The 23483-nt window shown below is 39.2% G+C and overlaps 3 protein-coding genes across 3 annotated transcripts in view; 1 reads left to right on the top strand and 2 right to left on the bottom strand.

The window, feature by feature from the left end:
* Positions 1-2302: 2302 nt before the first annotated feature.
* On the bottom strand, positions 2303-11876 carry perp (p53 apoptosis effector related to pmp22). The gene is made up of 3 exons (XM_077582135.1): positions 11515-11876; positions 7468-7608; positions 2303-4501 (listed from the first exon to the last, which is right to left on the bottom strand). The coding sequence occupies exons 1-3, from the start codon at positions 11720-11722 to the stop codon at positions 4290-4292; spliced, it is 561 nt and encodes a 186-aa protein (XP_077438261.1). The 5' UTR covers positions 11723-11876; the 3' UTR covers positions 2303-4289.
* A 1175-nt stretch (positions 11877-13051) lies between these two features.
* arid5b (AT-rich interaction domain 5B) overlaps positions 13052-23483 on the top strand; it is a 118874-nt gene continuing 108442 nt past the window's right edge. The window contains exons 1-2 of the mRNA XM_077581910.1: positions 13052-13326; positions 22929-23067. The gene's annotated coding sequence lies outside the window, so the exon portion shown is untranslated. The remainder of the gene's footprint in view (positions 13327-22928; positions 23068-23483) is intronic.
* LOC144061440 (transmembrane protein 26-like) lies at positions 13836-23137 on the bottom strand. The gene is made up of 6 exons (XM_077581915.1): positions 22897-23137; positions 20993-21089; positions 19685-19777; positions 16666-16865; positions 16441-16520; positions 13836-14928 (listed from the first exon to the last, which is right to left on the bottom strand). Exons 1-6 carry the CDS (start codon positions 23091-23093, stop codon positions 14633-14635), a joined length of 963 nt encoding a protein of 320 aa, XP_077438041.1. The 5' UTR covers positions 23094-23137; the 3' UTR covers positions 13836-14632.

The following is a 23483-nucleotide window of genomic DNA, read 5'->3' as shown; positions in this document are numbered from 1 at the left end:
AGGTTGAGAATCACTGCAAGTAACTTTTTGACCGAATTTTTTCCCCCCACTAGAGCTTCAAAAAGAATCAGGGCGTCTTCCTCTGGTGCTGGTATGAGGTGTCGGGGACACACATGGGGTAGGGGGGAACCCTTTTGACAACTCTCAACTGGAAAGCACCTTGAAGGTGGATCGAAACCGACACACACTAGAATTAAAAAGAAAAAACTTGACACCACCACTTGACATAGTTTTGGGAGTGTATGGATGACATCATCATCATCATCATCATCATCATCATTATCATTCCCCTTACCACAAGGTTGACTTGCACACTTGACAGAAGAGTCCTCGAGTAGAAAATGCTGCCAGGAGTTCAATGCGGTTCAGTAGATGCAAAAGTTCAAAAAGAAAACAGAAACAGAAAAATCAAGATGACAATACTATCAAAATAAACAATCATACATGTTTTTAAATGTAACCAAATCAAAAACAAGACAAGCCTCCACTCTAGTGGCGATCGTAAAAATAAAAATTAAAGAAAGAAAATAGAAACAAAAACTAAAATAAGACCATTAAAAAATGCTAATGCAAAATATAACAAAATTGTATAGATATATACTTTTAAAAAACATTACAAATACATTGAAATTAAAACATAACACCATAGTTAGTAGAAGCCTTGAACGTCAATCTTTGGCCTTTTACAAGAGAATGCAGAGCATTAGATTTTAGTTGAGTGCAGTGCATCCTATCTACCAGCAGATGGCATAGTGTTACTTCCTAAAAACAGTACAGTATTCGTCATGATTTGTGACTTCCTTTCTATCTCAATGTGTACGTGAACCCTCGTTTAAGAGGGAGGATAGGTTGCAGACCCACCCTCAATAGATGAAAATCCGCGATATAGGGAAACATACTTTTTTCATAAACAGTTTGAAGGGGGGGGGGGGGCAACAGGAAGTCTAGTTTCCCCCCAACTTCCTGTCTACTGTCTTTATTTTCACTTCAACATCTACTCTACCGAAAAACACGCTCCCACGTTCACGTGCTCCTGTCACTTTCTCCCACCCGTCATTATGACACGCAGTAGTCATCCCCGCCCTGAAACTGTCAACACACATGTACAGTACACACACACACACGCAAACACACAATGGGCTGGGAGCAAAGTCAGATTCCACAGGGAGGCCCTTCCCAGGGTGGGGCCCACTGGCTGTGAGTCACTAGCTGCTTATCGCTACGGCTAAGTGTGTGGGATGCGTGTGTCGAGGACAAAGTTCAGCAACTTGTTTGCAAGCAGCACATTTTTTTGACTGTCAGTAGTAGAGCTGTGTTTAGCATTTAGCTTAGCATTCCTGTCTGATTTTTTTAAATGTATTTTTAAAATTTATTAAGGTTCCTGACTGTATTTTGAGTTTAGCTGAGCATTACTGTCTGTTTTTTTTTTTAGCATTTAGCTTAGCATATCCGTCCGTTGGTTAGCTTTAAGGTTAATGTTCCTGCGTGTTGTTTATTTCTGTCATTTCAGTTGTTTAGTGTCTGGCTTTAGCATTCTGGTCAATGCCGTCAGCACCCCCTTATCTTACCAAAAACGTAAACATGATGGAGGTCTGGGATTTCGTCAGGGTTTTTATGGCTTTGATTTCGCCAGAAGGTACTGTAGTTGAACAAAATCCATTCAGAGATTTAAAAGTTAATGTCATTCCAAATATGTCTTTGTATTTATTTAGTAAATTTTCAATCATTATTATTATTATTATTTTTCACAAATAACTTAATGGCTCAAATGTTCAATAAAAAAAACAGTTAAAAAACAGTTAAATTAAAAATAATAATAATTAGGTAATCTGTTTTTTTTTCCAAATTTATCCTGTTGCTGTTTTTTATTCTGTGCAGTAGCTAATATATATATATTTTATATTCTCAATATACTTACTTTTTCACACACACAAATTTATTTGAATTCCAAATTGTTTCCACTTTGCAAAATTTGGCTGCAGAGTACAAAGTATGATATTAAACAATATATTACTAAAATAGTACAAATTGTGTTCAGGATTCTATTATTGTTTGAATGGATCAAGTTTGCTTTCTTTATCCCGAATACTGCTTGCCGCTGCACACTCTGTCTTCAAACCGCTCCCTGTAAATGCCAGCTTTACAGTTGACACACCTGCTGTGTAGGCGGCACGCATTGCAGCAAAGACAGACGTCTACCGTGACACATTGTGATATTTGTCATAGTGGCAATATTTACAGCCACCTATAGCAAGCAATCTGAGGTGTGTTTTTTTTTTTATTCCCTGGAAAAACAAGTCCATTTTGTCAAAACAAAACAGTTTATTGCATAAAAATACAAACTACAAAAAAAAGAAACAGTTCACACTACAGCAGAAGAACGGTAAGAGGCAAATAGTTAATGAAAACACGTGAGACCCCCACAGGAAAGACTAAAAGAGCGTTAATACAGTAGTAGTACAGTAGTCATCTTTTTCCATCAGCCCATCAACACACATGCAACCTGCCACGATCAACCCCTAAATTCAAATATTCATCATATACTGCCGTCTTTTTGCTTAGCCTGTCATTAATGATTCACACAGTATTTTTTTTTTTTCTCTACACGAGTTGTTTGACTACAATATGCTCGTTTTTTTTTTTTTTAACTCACATACGTCAAGCAAGGAGTTCTTGAACAGGATTGTGATGCAAAAATCTGACTTTTGAGCAGCTAAGGCACATCAGATGAAGGATTTTGGCGTTTTCCATACTCAATAATGTTAGTTTCCTCCTTTACTAAGACAAATAAACCAAACACAGATTATATATTAAAAAAAAAAAAAAATGACAATTGGGGTACATGTTGCTCCCTTTAAACCAACAGCAAAAAAAAACAACTTAAAGTTAATATGTCAATCAAGGCAGCTTAGACATTCTGACATCTTTTTAAAATCCTATCACAAAATACTTTATATCTTAGCGCAATGACATCACACAGCATCTATTGCGACGTGAAGTTAATCCCCCCTCTTGCCTTTTTAACAAATAACACAAATGAAGAACTTGCAAGATGAAGAAATGAACAAATGCCAAGAAAAAAAAGGTGCAAAGAGGACATTTAACCACATTTGATATGCACTGTGTAAAGAGACACAAGAAGCGAGCCATTCACAATTCCAAAAGTGTGAAATTTCCGTCCACTGCTGAGGCTTCAATGCCAGAGCGGGGAACCTTTTTCCTATCTCTCGAATGTATGAAAAATAGCATGCAATTACCCCCCAAAAATGCTGATTGAAGTTTTTTTTGGTCACATTTGTTTTTACAATTGAGTGATGGACCGGCTCAATCTCTCCGGAACAAATTCTTCAGATCATTCGCTCAGGAACTGTTTGGAAGAAACACTCCGGATGAAACGGTGTGTTTCAATCCCCAAACTGAAAAGATCATTTTGGATCCCATTGATCAAAAGCTCTGGATCATTTGTTCCGGAACAATCGCTTGAGATCTGTCGATCATTTCTGATCCCATTTCTGTTCTTACAATTGCACGGTGGGTCGGATAAACTGTTCTGGATCCAATGATCTGGGTCCTTGCCTCAGAACAATCGGTTCTGCATCAAATGCTTCATTCGGGACTTTTGTTCTGGAACATCTGCTGCAAATCAATCGTGTCAGATCAATCGCCCTTGAACAAACACTTCAGAACAATTGCACCGGATCAATCTCCAAATTGAAAAATCCTCTGAATGAATGTCTGGGATCAATCAGATCATTTGCTCCAAAATCATTCGCTGCAGATCAATTGTCCTAGAACATTTCTCTTAGGATCTTATGCTTTGGAACATTTTCTACAGATCAATCTCACAGGATCAATCGCTTCAAATCATTCGATCCCGAACCAATGCTCTAGAATAATTGCTCTGGATCAATCGCCAAATTGAAATCATGAGCATTTTTCCATCCCATTTGCTGTTTGAATTGCACAATGGGCTGGAACAAACACTCTGGATCAAATCGCTCCAGATCAATCGTTCTGGATCATATCTCTGCACATCAAAAAGTCCAGATCGCAAAGTCCGGAACCATCACTCTGGATCAATTGCTCCGAATCACTCGCAATGACGTGTAGGCACTTTGGTGATATTTCATATGTAGAAGCTCTGAGGGACAAAATGGTTACTACTGACGATGCCAATGCGACCTCCATCTTGAATTGGGGCGAAAGTGTACAAATGTTCCAAGATGGAGGAAGAATGCTGCTGGTGGTTGGGGGGTGGGGGTGGGGTAGGTTGGGGGTTTATCGGGGCTTTAGGCAGACGTGTAGAGGTACTTGGTCTTGGCCAGGCCGGTGAGCTCGTCCTCGTAGCGCGGCAGGCAGCAGAAGAGCACGGCGCAGCCGATGCACAGCAGGGTGGCGCCCCAGCCGAAGCCGTACGCCCACGTGTAGTAGTAGTGGCCCTCGAAGATCTGCTCGTTGAACTTGACCGGGTAGATGATCAGGGCGATCACCTGCAGCACCACTGCGCAGGAAATGGAACATTTCGTTCACTTTTTCTTCAAACATTCCGCCGTTTCCACGCATTGACTTTTGCTAGGCTAGGAAATATTGCTGATTTCAAATGTCGGTCGAGGACAGATGACAGCAGCGCTAACAGGAGTGCGAGGAAAATACTTCCACACCAACGTGAGACACTTTTGTACCGAAATATGCGACATCAGCAACTCAGCGGTGAGTCACGGTTAAGCAATCACATCTGCGCTCATGGCTGACTGTTGCGTAATCTCCAGAAAACAGCGGTGACACCCATCAGTGATGAGTTTTGATGGGAGGGGAAAAAAAAAAAAAAGATCATTTAAGGAACTCGGGACTTGTAAAGTGGCAGGAGGGAACTACACACTATTACTTTTTATTTTATTTTTGCCCTTCCAGGACAGACACGAGTCACTAACAGTTTTGTGAGTCAGACAAAAAGCAAAGCAGCTGCTTCAGCGGGAACGTCGTCATCACAACAACCCGCCACTTCCTGTCACAAACAATCGACACACAAAACGGATGGCGCGCTCCAGTAAAAGCACAAAGTTGGTGATTGGATGAAGTCTCTCATTGGTAGCCGTTACGTAAAAAAGAAAAAAGTCTGGATTTTGTGTGCACTTCGTAAGAATTGAATGTCACCGTTGCCATTTTGGCTACTTTTTAAAAGGTTTCATGCTTAGGAATGTTTACTTTAAAATTCGAATGTATGTTTCTTCGAGCAGACATTTAAAAAAAAAAAAAAAGTTATAGCCCCTTAAGTCGTAAACGGACTTGCACTTGTTCCTTTCATAAAATGTACACAAAGTATTGATGTTGCGCTTTCTTAAAAAGATTTAAGATCTTATAAATTATTCAAATGCACTTGTCTGCCCTGTTTATTTACTAGAAAGGAGCGTTAAGATTTAAGCTGTTGCATATGATTCAACTGCTATTGCCTGCATCATTTGTTTCCTAAAAAGAAGAAAAACGATCACGTATACAATGTTGCTTTTCCAAACCTGTTATGTATCATTACTGAACTCAACTCAGTTATTTAAATAGCGCTTTCACAACAGCTGGGGCTGTAACAAAGCGCTTTACAGAACATTACTTACAGAACTTGACATTAACGATCATGTAAAACAATGGACAGTAATGCTAAGCTAAATGCTAAACTAAGGACATGACTGTTAACCGTTAAACATAAAAAAAAAAAGTGATAGGAAAGCTAAGCTAAATGCTAAACTAAGAACATGACTGTTAACCGTTAAACATAAAAAAAAAAGTGATAGGAAAGCTAAGCTAAATGCTAAATAACTGTCAGTCATGCTAAGCTAACTGCTAATAAATTGCACTTGTCTGTTTTCTTAAAGACTATTGCCATTGCACATTTTACTCAAAAGAAAAGATGTAAGATGCTGTGTATTATTTAAATGAAATGAATTTGTCTGCATTGTTCATTTCCAATAAGGAAGACAAACTATTGGTGCTTTGTTTTCTTAAAAAGAAAATGATTTAAGTTACATATTACTAAATTACAATGGTCTGTTGTTTGTTTTATAAAAACCAACAATTTTCTTAAAAAGAAAACATTTAAGATGTTATAAGAGTCAATATTTGTTCATGTTATCGTACCTATAATTTGTTTTATTTATTCCCATCACTCTACCCAATGTCAATCGAACTGTGAGTTTAAATCGAACTGTGATTTTTGGCTTACTGTTAAACCCCAACTCAAGTACCACGAACGCGTGGCCCAATGAAGTGAACGTTTTGCCCAACATTCCACCAAAGGTGACACACCGGACTCTTCGACCAAGCCCTCCCTCCCTCCCAGAGTACTACATCATGTCGTTCAGCCCTTTTTCTTTGGGACTGGATCCCTCCCAGCAACTTACAGAAAGAGTCAACAATTACTGCTCTCTGCTTTCACTCCTCTGCGTGACCTTTTGTGCCTTAGCACTCCTGCAGCAAAGCCCAACATGAGCCCAACGCTCAAGGAAACCTTTTGCAAAGCGTTCAGCCAAGTGGGGGAACAAATGCGTTCATGTTCCTCCCGTGCATGTATAAACAGCAGTGGTGTGTGCAAGCCAAAGCTTTTGCCATCCACGAAATAAAAAAAAGCCACAGTCCCCTCGGTGACGGCACTTTTTACAGTAGGGAGCTGTTTCCGTGGTAACGCCACCCTAAACGCTAGCAACTCAATCCCTAACTAAAAAAAAAAAGAAAAAAAGCTTTGCCTTAACACTGAATATAGTCACTTCCACGCTGTAACGGTTTGTTAAGCATTGCATTTCATTTGTTCAAATTTATTCTAATTAAGCCACAAAATAAGTTTGGACATTTTGGTTCTTGTAAGATTCTTTTTTTAAAGTCTTGAACATAATTCACACTAAAATGTAATGAGAATTGTGCATAAATGTACTGCTGTATATATATATATTTTTTCTTTCTTTATATTTATATTAGATATCTTTCTAAAAAAAACTGTAACAACGTACAGAGGACATCAAACTGTTAATTGCAGGAAATAAATTCCAAACATACCCACAATAGATCAAAATACGTGATAGAGAGAATGTATAAAAGTTGAATTAAAAAAAAAATTTTAACGCAAAAAGCATCAAACATATAGAAAAAAAAATGTTTTGATTGTGTCGTTTGTGTATATGCATGTGCCTTTTAGGGGCGGAGCCTTGTGAGGTGTCACGTGGCCTCTGTTGTACTATATTTAACTCTTCTCCTGGTGTTTAATGAATGGCTGGAAAGTACATTGTCAACTGTGGCTCTCCTTTCCCACATGCTAAGGCATCATAGTAATTAAGTGTACTGTAAAACCCTATAAAAACAATTGCAAAAAACAACAACGTGCTATTAACATGATGAGATGCGATACCATAAGAAATATTCAGAAAAATTCAGTTATTCCTGTTTTCATGCCCTCCTTCGTATATACGCGTGTGCATTTCTTACCAACAATAATAAGCATGACGCCGATAACGGGCAGCAGCGTGACGTTGACCGTGCAGCACAGCGCCACGCAGGACAGGATGAAGGCGCCGATGAGGATGAGGAGGCCGAGGATCATCAGGGCGGCCACCGCCTGCGCCCACGCTGCACGTGCAACACACAAACAAATACACTCGTCAGGAGAAAAAAAAAACGACGTCTGCGTGTCATGCTAAATGTATACGGCATGTACGGTGCTGGCCGTAACATTAGGTACACCTGCAACATTGTTAGGCGAGCTCAAATGATTATGATGTCTGATTTATGGCCCAGGTTGATATGAAGCAAAGTCTGCCACACCCTACAACATCACGCTCGCCTTCTGCGGCGCCACGTGACGCATTCCAGATGGAACCCTTACGGAATATATTAACCACAAGTCTCCTTGCTCGCTTTGAGGAGCTAGTGGGAACAGTATGGCAGTAAAATACAAAACCAGGGTTTGCACCGGTTTTGCCATGCAGGTAAGATTTGAGCTCCAAGAAATATATACAGTATTCAAAAATAATGAAGAACCAAGTAGAAAACTGATTTATGGAGAAGGGACGACATAAGTTTTGAACATCTTTTCACTACTATTTTAATCTCTGTTTTCTTAAGGACATTATTTCATTAAAGCTATTTTTTAAATTATTTTAGAATATTGACACATCTGGATTTGTTTACAACTATTTTGAAAATATATATATATGTCGAGAACATACAATACAATCTGTGCACATTTGATAATTTTTTTTAGTTATTTCACTATTACAAAATAGGAATCGTACACAAAAAATATATAACATTTCTGTATTATCATATATAGGGTATGCACGTACACAATTATTCATTTTAAGCATTTCTTTAATCAAATAAAATATGTAAAGAATAGAATATTGTATGTACATCTCAAATATTTATATGTACAGTAGGCCATACATTATTTTTTTGTACAATTATTTTATTATCAAACATAATACGTAAAAGTTTTATTTTTTTAGGTTTTGTTTTTAAACAAAATAGAATGTACACAAAACATATACTGTATGATTATTACATATACTGTATAGTATGTATACCTTTCTTTTTATCTTATAACTTTTTTTTAAATACACACATCAACTGTATTAAACATACAATATGTATGTACACGTTCTAAAAACATTTGAATAATTAATTAAATACATTTTATAACAGAGTCAGTGAAATTGAGTGATAAAAAAATCCCAATTCCAAAACGCTTACTAATTAAGCTAAAATACAAGATGAAGGATTTTTTTTTTTTCAAGTGTAAGCTTATGCACATTTTAATGTATTTTGCCCTGGCACATTTTCCAGCCTGATCACCGTTTGTCATGAATGAAACACATCTAAATTGAAGCTCTTTATAGGTACTTATATATAAAAAAAAATACAGATAAAGCAAGATTAATATTCAAATCAGTGCCTTGTTTTTACAAATAAGAATGGTGAACTAAAATGTGTGTTTTCAGTGTGGACGTAAGCAACACAGTCAGGCCAAGCAAGCCTTGTGTTCCATCCACTTTGTCGTTACTGCATGGATCCGCCAAATCCTTCAATTATTCATTCCTGTGTGTGTGTGTGTGTGTTTTTTGTTACTAACGCCTGGCTACCTGGCCCGAGGCATGTCTCACAAACACAGTAGACACACCAGACGTGTTGGACAGGTTGGTTCTTCTCACAGCCCTCAACAATCCCGTTTGGCCGACAATCAGCAAAAAACGTTGAGTCACACATAGAGCAGGCATCTGTTGAATTTCTCCTTATGCTAGTAAAAGGACTCAGATGAATTAGCTTAGCTTACCTTGTATGTATGTAATCTGTAGAGTGGACCCTTATCAAATGAAAACAATTGGTTTTAGGATACTTAATTCATATTTCTATAAGTTGACAACAGGTTGAGGCACAACTCGCTGCCACTTACGCAGCACCAGCTAGCTGGCTAGCGACGAGCTTCATCTGGCTAACTGTTGCGGTTAAACGCGTTGCAAAATTGCTCCAACGTCAGCTATAAATTGTCTCCGTGGTGGTGAATAAGCAACATTTTGGGCAAGTATCGCTCTGACAAAGTCATAAGCCATGTTAATTGCTAAGCTAACCTAAGATTGACACTGCTAGCGCGTATGGCTGTGGGTGATCGAGTCTGACGGAAAACGCGTCAAAGTGGAGAATATTCGACCTTGAACAGCAAAACAGGAGGGAAATTCACATCTGTCTGTATTCTGGAGAGAAAATCTCCTCACTTCACTGAACCGTAATTGAAAATGAATTACGGTATGCTACGCTGTACATCTGGTAGGTGGAGTGGCCTACAATGTGTATGATTTCCACTTGGCCTTTAGATTGTTGTTCGAGTTTTGATACAGATTTCCTGTAAAGTTATCAGTTAAAGTCAGCATTGTTCTACCTCCAAAATGCTCGAGATTTTACTGTACTATTAATTAACAGCGTAATATAAACTTCATTTGTAAGCCATGTAGAAGGCTACTTTGTCTAGTTTGGTCCTAACAACGTTACAAACATCTCCATTGTTCCAGTTGTGTTGGTTCCGTCTCTAAATCAAACAAGAAGCGGGTCCAAACAACTCAACAGGAAGTGCAATGCGCCTGCCGCGTTCGCCTCCGCGCTTCACCGAGACGTCAGGAGGAATAATTCACGGCTGAACGACCACACCGGAGCTGGTCCGCCAAGTACGGGACGGGACAAAAGTGTCCTCTGTTACGCGGCGGTGTTGTCATGGTGCAAAGAAGTGGAACAATGAAAGGGGAAGTTGAGGAAACATTCTTGAAGGAGACCACCGAGGACATGCTGAAGGTAGAATTCATCCAAAAATTAAACACGTCATCGTTTTTTGACAACGGATCAGTGGCTCAACAATAAAAAAAATATGGCAGCCATTTGTCGCTGTGATCCTGTAGGGATGACAGCCATTTTGCTCAAGTTCACTGGCAGAACAGTCATAAACCATCACACTACACTTTTATATAGGCTATGTTGAGGACAAGAAATTGGCATAGTTCAAAAATAGCCCTGCAAACATTTTCATACCTGACTGTAACATACACTCGTCAGCCCCATTACGTACAGCACCACTGGAGCTTAAACGCACAAACTCCACTTTGAAATGATCAGACATTGGATCTAGTTGTAACCTTTTTTTTTATTTGTGATAATAATAGGCCTAACTCCTTTTCCTCATTTTTTTTGTCCAAGATTGTAGAATTGGTGGAGGTCTGGGCTCTGGTAATCATTGCAGTGTTTTCTCTTTTTATGTTCTCTTGAACTATGATATAGTAGAACTCAAGTTACAACACAAAACCTCTAGTTTAACATATTTTAATCTTGTCCAATCATGTCTTAATTTGTGCTGTTCTGAATCCAGATGAAACTTTTACTTTTTAGCTTTTATATTCCAAGACTGTCAATCTTGGAGTTCCACTGTATTACGATAGAATATACATGTGCCAGAAAAGTTCCACAACTGATGCCACAAATGGTATATTTCAAATTCAAAACCTCAAGTAGGGAGGTCGTTCTTTATGATCCTCGGGGCATTGTACACAGGTGTGTTGTCATGGTGAAGAAGTCACTCTCATGACCACAAGATCTTTGTAGACGTGCTAATGTTCTGGCCCGTATTGTAGGGTAAAACATGTAGTTTGGGTTTGAAATCTGACTTTTGTGACAGCCGTGGAATCGTCACCTTATCTACTACTTGCACGATCAATAACTTCACATTTTTTAACCTCGTTTTCGCTTTTAAAGTCAAAGATTGTAGCCTTGGCAGAGGTCTAGGCTCTAACAGGCATTGTAGTCTTTTTCTGTTTGTGTTCCCTGCCCGGATATGATACGAGAGTGGAAGGAGGGGCAGAGGATTCCAAAGTTTAGGCCTCCCTACCCCCACCCTCAGTCTGAGGTGGATTTTTAGCAAGGTGTTGCATTTTTCCACATAAGTGCGCATTTTTCACGTTGCAGCAGTTAATGATCGTATAGTTGCGCGCCACTTACGGAACTCCATGAGGGACTTGCCCTCTGACCACTGGTCGTTACGTCCGTAATACTGCTCCCACATGCTGGCGTAGTGCGTCTTGCCCTCCTCGTCCGTCACCCAACCCGACGTGGCGGCGATGGCGATGATGTCGAAGATGATGGCGAAGAGCAACAGCAGGGGCACGATCCACCTGCAGCGTGGGTAGGCGATTCCGCAGCGGAACATGGCGAGCTTCGGACGGGTCGAGGAAGCAAGGAAAGGGAGGAAGAGCGATCTTGTCTGGCTGTCTGATCGTGGTGGAGTGCGGCGCTGGCTGGCTTTTTAGTGTCTTTGTGTGTGTGTTTGTGTGAGAGAGAGAGAGAGAGAAAGAGGAGGGAGGGAGGGAGGGAGTAGAGGGTGGGAAAAAAACGCCACACCCGAGTGTGCAATGCAGCCGTCAACCTGCTTTGGGACGTACAGGGTTGGACTTGTCTGCCTTGCAAATGAAGCCCAGCCCAGTTCAGTTGGAGGGAGTGGGTCATGTTTCACCCTCTTGCAAAGATGTCAGCCACGCTGTTCGATCCCTGGGTGGTTTGGGTCATTGTAAATTAATCCCGGGCGTCGTCGTCCAGGTGGCGACCACCTGTTGCGACCAACGAAAACTGAAGCTGCCGAAGCAGATTTGAAATGAAATGTTGTTGGGGTGACGCTGTTTCACCGCACGATGGCAGCCAAAACGTTGTGCAAAAAAACAGTCGCTCAAGTGTGGCTCAATGCCGCTCCCTGTTGGCCTTTCACTTGCATTGACTACAATTTAATTGAATAAACTCAAGGTAGACAAAATCATTGAAATGTCAATTAATTAATCAAATAGATGGTACTGATGACTAATGCGCTCGTTAATCCATTATAAAAGACTAGAGCGGGTGAACAACAACATTAAAAGGCACTTAGCGCCCGTTTCCCCTAATATCTTTAGCCCAATAGCATAATTGCCTAAGCCATTTTTCACTTCCTGTCACAATATTTTTAAAAAAGAGGGGGGGGGGGGGATGCTTGTTAATAATGATTGAATCGAGGCAACTAGCCTCTTGTTTGTTGGATTTCATTTTTTTGATTTTGTTATTCGAAAACGGTTAAATATAATTTATAGGGAACTATATACATTTAACCTGACAGGTATAAGACATTCGTCCATTACAAAAAATAATGAAAATAAAACATAAAAATATGAGCTATCATATGAAATGATTTTATAAAGGTTAAATACGATTATTTTATATGTATTTAAAATGAAATATTTGTAATAAATAAATACAAAAAAAATAACCAATTTTATTTTTTGTAAAGCAGAAACTGGGCTTGAAAACTACGTAGCGCAATCGTGGTGCATTCTGGGATGTGTAGTATCTACTGTTTCTGCGGTTGCCTGGACAACAAGTTTGAAAGTGATGAGATGGACCCTTGACTACTCGCGGACGTGTGTTTAAACACAATTTATTCCTTATGTAATTCAAACTAACGAGGAGGAAGAACTATAATGAATAGTTTCACTGCTAGCAAAGGGGCGAGGATAGCTACATCATGAGAATGCAGCTATCGCGGTGCATTCTGGGAACTGGGAAGTTTCCGATATATTAGGGATCGTTTTTAAATTACAGTGAATCTTCTGGCCAAATTGCCATATATCCCCTTCTTCTTTATTTTTAAGTAACTAAAAATAAAGGTTATTAACTATCTTAGCTTTCACTTCTGTTGGTATTTTGGCGGGTTTTTGAGGTCAGAGTTTAAAAGTCAAGGCTTTTATCGTTTGTAATCGTCACCAACAGCATGAGCCGGCCAACTTTACAGTATGTATCAACGTTTTTCCAATTTGTTAGCAACATTCTCAAGCTATTTTGGAGACCTATGTAGTATGTATTATGTATTTATGTGCTAACAAATGAATTAATTTACTGTTTTAAATACAACTGTCAGGTAATGATTCACTAACTAAAGAATGTTGAACAGGTTACAAGTCAGTAACGTGTTATGAGCCTAATGTCCACAGTGAGGCGACATATGTCAGTTTTTGTACAGTGCTGACACTGTGTGATGATATGTGAAATTATATTGAAGGTACACAACATATAAATACGAGGACATTGACATTAATCAAACTGTCAAGAGTCAAATACATGCTGGAAAGACATAATACAATTAATGGATTTAGACTGCTTGTGCAAAATTAACATCTTATTTTTTTATGGGAAAAATCATACATAAATCAAGACAATGGTACAGATTAATTCATTTTTTATTCTTATTCAAAGTAACATAAAAAACAACAATTAAACCTTTTATTATCACACAATAATAACACAAACGGAATGAAATTCATCAAATCCCTTGTTGAGGTACTCTTTTGTCCGCCTGCAGTTTACAGTACATTTATTCTTTGTCACTGTCAGGAGATTTTTATGTTCTTATTTGTCTTTTTTATAGCAGGTATAAAAATAACATCAATGCTTGAAAAGTATGTTAATGCCTAGTAAAAAAAAAACAGGAAGGAATAGTGTGAGTCAGCGTTCAATCAAATACTGTAATTACCCTATGTTTACAGTTGCGTACGTTCTGTTTCACATTCCTGGCTGAGTTCAAACGCTTCCTCCAATATCACGATTCCATCAGCACTAAACCACAGACAAGACATTTTCCCATGTCTTCTGACCTTCATGCTCAGACTGCAAACATTGGGATGGGACGTCTTATCTTATCTGTTCTTGAGGACTATTTTTATTTTGCTTTTTTTTTTTTTGTGTGTTGACACACTTTCGAGAGGATCCAGAAACTTCCAGACACCCTCCGTTTTCCTGTCCTGCTTCCTCTTTTCCTGCTTGCGTGCTGTTGTCTTCAGCCTTAACCTCCACTCAGGTTACTCCAGTCCAGTCCTCTATGACAATTGATCAACTGTCCTGTGAGTTCAGCAACAGGAGGATCAAGCATGGACACTGAATGTGGCATCAAGTGTAAGAACATGGCAAACAAAAAAAAAAGAGTACTTTTCCAGATGAACTGGAAACGCAAGAAGTCCGCGCAGAAGTATTATCGTCCAATCAACACACTTAAGAATCACTCAGGGTTTCCCTTTGGCCCTGGATATTTGATTCCACCCAATTACGGGATGGCGCTGCCCAGGCCACTGCCACTCGCAGAAGATCTGAAGTCCTGGCAAATGACAGCCAGCCTGTACACGTTCAAAATGACCACCAGGAAGTTCTTGATGGCGAAGAAGACCAGCATCTGGTGGAAGACGTCGAAGTAGGTCATGACAGTGAGTCGCACCATCAGGAAGGGGCCGTCCTGGATAAACAAGGCCTCCACGATACCCCAAATGTCCGTACTGTGTTTGGTCAGGAGGGAAACTTCGCGTACATCCTGGTCGTCCACCGAGTCAGATTTGGAGTTCACCACTGTCGGAAACAAGCAGGAAAAATGTTTTAAATGTTGACATCTTTCCCCTTTGAAATGAATAGAAATGCCATTAATCCATCCCCACACACAAAAAAAAATTATGTGTATTTAGTAGGAAAACTAACACGCTATAATATTCCACATTAACATAAAGCAATGTAATAAATTAAATGCATATAGAATTAATTTTTTTTTACATGAATTCAGTGGACATTATGTTGCTCCTTCTGGTGTGCCCACCTTGGCCACCAGAGGGCAGTTTAATACACCCATGAAGGATGCGCTCACAATTGCTCAGTATAGCTGCAATTATCGTACTCATTCACTCAAAAACGGACTCATTGGATAAACATAAATTTTGGACATTATGCGCGGTATACGTTTTCTACTGGCCGCTTGACGACTGTTTGTAGCCAAAACCACAAAAACGACGGCCCGCTGGCGCAAGTCGGACATTTGAATAAAATAAAACTATTCACTTCGCATCCAAAGGTGAACGCGTGTTTATGGACACGTTGCACGTACATAACAACATTGTCTGTGTTTACAAGCTGTACAAACAGAACCGCACAAGGCCGCGCCCTGACAAATAGGACACAAGATAAACACAACACAATGAGAACCACAGTCGAGCGTTTGGTTGAAGTGCTCTAAAAGCATCGTGACGGTAAATATTAGGATGTACATTATTAAAGAAGATCTTCTCGATTGGGAACGTCACAAGGATGCTTAACGTTGCCATCACTTTTGTTCGTTTTTTTTTTCTTTCAAATGTTATCTTTGAATGAATAATTTAGTCTAGTTTTATTGGAAGAGAATTTATTGGAACTGTTTATGCACATCTAAATTCTGAGGGAGAAATTGCCTCTAGAAAAGGCTCAATATGCTCAAATATTTTTACGTATGCTCAAAGGTACTTTATCGATTCTATGCGATTATTCACAAGGTAATTGTTGAAGTGATGCAATTAATTACGATTAAACATTTTAATCGCCTGGCACGCCGTCGAACGATTACTTTTTTAAATCAGATGAATCACATCTTAGAATTTTGATTAATCGCGATTAATCGCTTAATTCAAAAGGCTTTTTATTAAAAAAAAAAAAGTAAAGCGCACCTGTGCTATGTGTTAATTCGTTCAACATTTAATGTTATGAGGACGTCTTCAACATTTTTTTGATCCACCGCACACGCTCATCCTCCTCTTTTCCTAATCAGTTAATTACTTGCATAATTCAAAATGGGGAAAAAAAGAGCCCAATAGTTTGGCTTGAACAAATATTCTGAATGTTATACGCAAACGTTTATGAAATGCTTTATTTTAATGCATGTCGTTATGTTTATTGCTCAAACACAACCTGTGCTACCTTTAACGTAACCATCCGCTGTCAGCTAAAGGATCATCTGCGGTCAAAATTAATCGTGCGATTCATCCGATAATTTTTCGTGATTAATTCATTAGTTAACGCTTTAACTTTGAAAGCCCTAATTATTTATTCATTTGTACTCACCAGCCAAATGTAGAGGGAACTGCAACATGCTCCACGTCCATACGGCTAAGATGATATAGACCAACTGAGGACTGTTCTCTCTGGAAAAGACCATTTACAGCTAGAAATCGTCCTTTTAGCACTTGGCGCTCGTACTTATTTACATTTGCCCTCATATTGATAAGGTGCAAAAACTACCAGAGCTCAGCGCAGCCCCTCTGAGCAAACATGATAAGAGCCACCCACTTGACATCTGACAGCGTCTCACTCGTGAATTCGAGGATGTCGGCCGCCGTGCCGACGAAGATCAGAAGGAGCTGCGAGAGTTCGTCTCTGGTGACGCCGCCCCCTAGGGGCAGGAGCCACTTTCCCACGATGAGGAGAATGAGCAGGATCTGATGGAGAGCGAGGATCCACTCGTTGGAGCACAACGCCTGGTTGATGTTCTGGAAAAGACACCGTTAATGAGCAAAAAAAACAAAACAAGGTTGTTTCTTAGTAAATGGACATCTGGATGTGTTTACACTTGGCTTGGACTGCTGTAGCATGCAGCTAACTGGGTTCACGGGCTGTTACAAGACTCTGCTGGATGTTATTGAAGCCTACCCCCACCCTGAAAAGGAAAGGGGACCAAGCATGTGTTTTCCTTTTGAGGATAAAAAGCTTTCTGAGGTGTATCCGTGACTCATGGGACACATGGGTGGAATGGCAAACTCACAATTGCTTGAATATTTACTTTTAAAATGTTCCAGTGTTGTATTATCAATTTTATTATCTGTGGTAATAAAACCCAGCAGGATACTAGTATCTGAATGGGCCGTTTTTCTTTGGGCGTTCCCCAGGGATCATTTATAAGACCACGTCTCTTTATACAGATTTTATTTTCTCTTGGCGAATTGGCTTTCTTTTAATACAGTACAACAAATCTTGTTTTGATTTAAAATGTACCGTGTTTAAAAGTATGTTCTGTTTTTTTTTTTATATTGCAGTAGAGTAGGGATCGACTGATTATAGGTGCCAATATTTGGCATTTTGACAAATATGGGCATCGGCCTTTTTAAGAATCCGAAGGTCCGCTAAAGCTGGTATCTCACCTAGCAGTGAATGCTTGCAAACGTAGCGAATTTGGGGTTTTCATCAGGAATTGTAAGATGTTCACGGACAGTTTTTACTTGTCGTAAAAACACATTTGGAACATATTCAGACAATTTGTCACTGCCAAGATCTTTTGAAACGTTTTCCGAACCCTGAGGAAAAGCCCAAATGAGCTACATTTGCATGCATTTGTCGCTCAGTGAGATACAGGCAACTTTTCATTTAAATGAGAATTTAAATTTAAATTTCCACTTTATAAAAAAAAAATAGGAACGCCCTACACTTTTCATTGAAAAAGGATAAATAAATTAAGAAATGATGTTAAAATTTTAGAGAACTTTATTTACGGTAGAAAACTTTGGGGATCTATTTACTTGCTTAGTTTTAAATTTAGCTTAACACATGCTAATGAACCTGGAAGCTTCCTGCAATTTTTGTTAGAATTTTTTAAACAAATCTGTCAATCTAGTTTAAAAAAAAAAAACGTTTGGCTTTTTTTTAACACTTATATATTGACTTGAAATATCGGTTATCGGCCTTCTTGACTACTTCGAATCTGTATCGGTATCGGCCTTGAAAAAAACGGTCTACAACTACAGTAAAGCAGTGTTTCTGTCCCCTACTACCTTAATTGCACCATTCAACTTTTCCTGACTTTTCCCAACGGATTCCGGCCAGTCCTCCTGAGAAGGCTCTTTGTCTCACCCCCACCAACGGTCAGCTCTTGCCTGAGACTTTTGAGACGTCTGCTGCTGCATGCATTACGTCAACACTCGCATCTTTGTGCAATGTTCCTAGCGTGTTTATTCTCCCCGCACTGCGAACCCAATTTGTTTGAGATTCTAAAACTTGAATGCAGCCAGATCTTATGTCAAGTCAGTGTTGATGTAATTAGCAATAGATTTAGCAGTTTTTTTTTTTTTTTTTTTGGCTCTTGACTTGGGACTGCCGATGTGTCAGCGTGTTGTTGACTGTCTGTGTAAGTCTGACACAAAGTTGGGGGTGGCGGTAGCTCAGTCGGGAAGGTCTTGGCGCTCAGGATTTGGCTTCGGGAGCAAAAGGCGGCTGCTTCTGCTCTCTCAATAAGTCCGTGGTTGCGGTTTTATGGGTAAATGGTCTTGAGTTCTTTGAAACTGGACTTTTACAGCTTGTTAACATTCGCATATCTTTCTTGGAGTCCGATGATCGAACCTTTAACCTTATTTCAGTTGGCGTAAACCAACTTCCATCCACGGTCTCTGCATATGTTGACTGGTTGCTCAAGATCGCCTGTTACGATTATTCCTCACCAAATCAGAGCTTTTGATGATCAAAAAGTGAAATTTAAGATTTTCACAGCTTGTCACTCGAAACCTCAAATTTTTGTAATTCACTCAAATTCAACAGAAATGTATTCTGATTGTCTAGTTTGAGACTAAATCAACATTAAAGAAATGCTGACGGAATATAAACCCAGTAGGGTACTGAGGTCAATTAGTGGAGCCCGGAGTTCCAAGCAAACATGGTGCACCAGCATTGAGCTGTTATGCTGCACGCAAATAAAATAAGATGCCCAACAGAACTGAAGTTAGCCCCAAGTGTAAATGCTTTTATGTCCAGGTCCAAAAAATATGCTTTCCCTCCCTATGCCTATGATTAAAGTCTTGTAGAGCATTTTTAACAATCATTTCTCCCAAAATCATGTTCTTGTTTAATTTTCGTGAACTACTTTTAATCTCTTTACCATGCTTTTAAACGCCATGAGTTCTTTAGGGGTTTTTCTATTAAATGTCTTAAATTCTTTTGCCTTAAAATGTTATATTTTGCCTTTTAAATGTTGTATTTTATGTGAATGCGAAGAACATCGAGATACCTTATGTATGAAATGCGCTATATAAATAAAGCTGCCTTGCCTAAATCCACTAGCTGAGTCAACTCCTAACATATAAATCACGAGCGGCCTGTAGTCAGTCTTTATTTTTTTGGGAAGACTATATACAGACTGATGACACCAATCGTGTGCTTAAGAGTTTTTGTTTGAATGTGTGACAAATTGGCTTTATCTTTGGCTACTGTCACTACTCTGAATCCTGACCTTGCTGAGTAGTTTTCCAATCGAATCAGAAAATCATCTTGAATAAGCCACTCCTCATCGCAGGCTAATAATACACTAACGTGAAGTCAGCTTTACCTCAAGGTAGTTCTGGTATGTGTGGTTTTCTCCCGTGGTCTCGTTCAGGGTGATCACTCGTTTCACGTTCTCCCACGAGTCAAGCTTCTTGCACTGCAACAAAACAAGTTTGTTCGTTAATACCTTATTAAAAAGGACATTTGATACCAAACGGAGTTCACGACAACCAATCCGTCATAAGACCGCCATCGAGCCTGATGACTATTTGACCACTATTGACTAAACCTGTTACATCAACATACTCGGTTCTAAACTGATGATAGTGATCTCAAAATATTCCCGTATTACAACAAAGATATTTTTAATTTGTTGGTCACCCAACAAAAAATGACACATTTTGGCTCCTGACCTCAATCTAAGTAATAATAACAGTAATTAGATCATCCGCCCTTCCATTTTCTATACAACTTGTCTTCAATAACGTCATTATCAACTTGATTAGATAGATATTTATAGAATTCATCACATTTATATAATTACAACAATTTACTGTTTGCCGTTTGAAATCCAACAGGTGAATTAAAAGATTTTCGATACAAAAAACTAGATAAATTGTGACCCCCTAATAAAAGATATCTTTCAAAAAAACACCTGGCGTGTTAAAAAAAAACCTCAACTCATAAATGTATATAAATATTGCCATGGTCCCAAAAAACGTATTTATATGTTTTATTTATATTTATGTATTTATTTTTATGCTAGAGCATACAGATGGCTTTGATGCAACCCTCTGACCTGAAGAGGTCGCTTAAAGCAATGGTAATTTTTACCAAAAAAAAAAAAACGGTCAGCAGGTGGCAGCAGAGATCAACCAGGGCTATGTTGCAAATAGCTCTTTCCCCTTCTGGATATTCGCAGATTTGTGAATAATGATGAAACTTACGGAACGGAAACAGATACAAATATACTTTTTTTTCCTGATGAAAGAAAAGACTCTAATCTTTCTTTTGGTAGGTTCCATGTTTTTATAGCAATAAAACACAATATTCTGTGGAGCAAAGGGAGTTGCTTCAGTGAAAATGGCTGCGAATGAATGAGTTAAATGTAAGAAATAATAACCATATCATATGAAGTAGACAAAACTAGCAGTGAAAGAGATGATTAAAAAGCCAACAGACCAAAAGTCTGCACAAATATGTAATATATATCATACGTATGAAAGCGATAGTCAAGCAAAGTAATTAGGTAAGTATGTTTAGAAATTGATGATTGGGCGTCATTGGCCACTTTTTTTTGCAGTTTCAACAACAGGTGAAGGACAAAAAAAAGAAAGAAAGGTGTCCATCATAATGTGATGTTTGCTTGTACCTGAGGGTCGCTGGCTTTGTCCTGCTGGTAGTGCAGCTCCAGGATCCAAATGGAGGGAATGATACTGATGAGAAAGAGAAAGATGGGAGGGGAAAACCTGAAAGAGAACATGCAAAACACGCCATGAGAACACACAATGGGAACCAATGATGTCATGCAAACAAACGTTCAGATTGTGTGGAGCTCCTTTCAAAGTTGCTTTACGGCGCTCCAATCATCTCCTAACTCTTTGACTGCCAAAAACGTTAAATAACGTTTAGTAAAATCCTATGGAGGAGTGCCAAAGACGTTAAAAGACGTTTGTTTCAAAACAGAGGTGAAACTAACCATTTTCTATTGTTGATTACTGAAAAACGGAATAAGGTAGAAACAAACTTTTTTTTCTGATGAAAGATGAGAGTCCAATCTTTCATTTGATAGTATGTGCGTTTCCATATTCCAAACACATAATTTTCTGTGGACCTTGAAAGATCAGTCAAAATGCTTAAATCGCCTGGCACCCACGGCATCCCTTTTCTGAAAACGTCTGGCAGTCAAAGAGCTAACTTCCGGTTATACGCTTATGATTTATTCATACGTTTCAGTACTTTGCTTCACATTGAGCGGGATCAAATGCAGACGAAGCAAATTGAAGGTCTACGTCAGTGTTCCTATAACCGACAATTGTGTACGTACATCCTGCCTTGGAATAGTTCAAGGAAACGCTCAAGCAAAAAAGTCCTCAAAGCTTTCCTCTCCTGTTTCTAATATTTGGCTTACCTCATTCAGCAACACGAGGGAGGCAGACTATAATTTGATGGTAAATCATGAGAGAGAACATCTATTTTGGTATACAAATATGTCATGTTTTACTTTTTTTTTTTTTAATGTTTGCTAAATAGACTGTAGGGATTCTTCCTGTATAAATGTTGATGTCGGGAGGCACAGCAGCTTGAAACGGCTCCCTTAGTGATGTTTCCTCTCTTGATCTGAACCAAATTGATTGATTGAAAAAACAAAACAAAAAACATGCTTAGCTCGACCATTTATGGTTGTGCTCAAGCGTCTCTAAATTGAATCTCAGTATAAATGAAATTTGAAAGATTTTCATTCTATGCCCCTTTTGACCAAGCTAGAAATGTAAGTAAAAGTAATATTTCGTTAGAATGTAATATTTCAACAAGACAAGTACCTTATGCTGTCTTTCAATGATATACAGTTGTCTGGCTTGAACCAGGATATATGAAACTTTTTTTTTTTAACTTCTCCACTTAATTCCAACACACTATTCCCCATTTTTGTTGAATTTCATTTAATTTTTTTTAAAAAAATTTCTATCGAGGGAGGTGGTCAGACGTGAGCAGCATTCTCCGCTGTTTGAATTCGAATGAGAGAAGCTTGTGTCGTGTGCATGTGTTCATTTGAAAGCAAGGTGCTATTGATGCCCGTCAGCATTATAACGGCTATCAGGAGAAAAGAGGGGATTTTGATTTCAAAATATTCACAAAAGTTCATTCATGTGTTGTACATTGCAGTTTGTAAACATCCAGAAAAAAAAAATAGTCCACCACGGTTTGTTTTTTGTTTTTGTTGTATTTTTGTGTGGGCTGATTCACTCCATAAAAAAAATGCATACTTTTAATGTGTATGAAATCTACAGTAATCCAAATCTTGAATTTAAGTGTTTTTTTTTTGTTTGTTTTTTACATCCGTGATCATGTCCTGTTTCTCAACATTATGCTTCCATGCGACTAAATCAAACAATTAGTCTGTTTTTGTAGATACCGGGACGTCTATTTAGGGCAGGCTTCGGAGGGGAGGGGACCACCCTGTCCTCATTGTCCTGATAAACAATAGCCAGCATGCAGTAGTAGCCTTGCAGAAGATTGAGTGAGGTGCGAGCCGAAAAAAAAATGCATTTTTACCATTTGTAATCTTGTCCTTTCCTCCTCTTCAGCGTGACGATCATCTCCAGCAGAAGCGGCGCGAAGAGCAGCGTGAGCAGCCAGAAGATGTTGTCCCCCTTCACCCACGTCACCCGCCACACGCCCGCCAGCGCTACGAAGAGAAAAAGCACCCTGGTCACGATGGCGCACGTAAACTTCAACACGCTCAGCATCATCTTCTTCTTTTTTTCTTCTTCCCCCTCTTCGAGACGCCGGTACAGTACAGTACGCACTCCTGACTGACAAACTTAGGATAAACTTTGTGGCACTCGCACAAAAAAAAAAAAGAAAAGTGGGCTCAAATTTGAAGCTCCACCCCGAGGGGGAGTGAGAATGGAGGCTGTTGCATGAAGCCGCTCGCGCTAGAATACATGACACCGCTTGCCTGGTTGATGTTGAGGATTATTCGGAGACAGCAATTTGGGGACTGCGTTTGCAAAAGTGCCGCGTCCGCACGAGGGCGCCAAAGACCTCTGCATGCTGCGCACTTGCTTTCAATGTACTGCTGCAGCTGTGGGCTAATCACTGATCTGAACATATGACTGGATAGCCGAGAGGCCGAGACT

This window comes from Vanacampus margaritifer, chromosome 12 (assembly GCF_051991255.1).
Source record: "Vanacampus margaritifer isolate UIUO_Vmar chromosome 12, RoL_Vmar_1.0, whole genome shotgun sequence".
Lineage (NCBI taxonomy): Eukaryota > Metazoa > Chordata > Actinopteri > Syngnathiformes > Syngnathidae > Vanacampus > Vanacampus margaritifer.
This window is presented reverse-complemented; position numbering and strand designations above follow the sequence as displayed.

Bases quoted from the DNA above. Each gene is read 5' to 3' on its own strand.
- perp (XM_077582135.1), bottom strand. From the start codon at position 11,722: ATGTTCCGCTGCGGAATCGCCTACCCACGCTGCAGGTGGATCGTGCCC. The intron at 7,609-11,514 runs GTAAGTGGCGCG...TTGCACGTGCAG, and splicing joins CAAGTCCCTCATGGAGTTCC to CGTGGGCGCAGGCGGTGGCC. The intron at 4,502-7,467 runs GTAAGAAATGCA...TTTCCTGCGCAG, and splicing joins CGTCATGCTTATTATTGTTG to TGGTGCTGCAGGTGATCGCC.
- LOC144061440 (XM_077581915.1), bottom strand. From the start codon at position 23,093: ATGATGCTGAGCGTGTTGAAGTTTACGTGCGCCATCGTGACCAGGGTG. The intron at 16,866-19,684 runs GTAAAGCTGACT...TGTCTTTTCCAG, and splicing joins CATACCAGAACTACCTTGAG to AACATCAACCAGGCGTTGTG. The intron at 16,521-16,665 runs GTGGGTGGCTCT...GGTCTTTTCCAG, and splicing joins GAGACGCTGTCAGATGTCAA to AGAGAACAGTCCTCAGTTGG.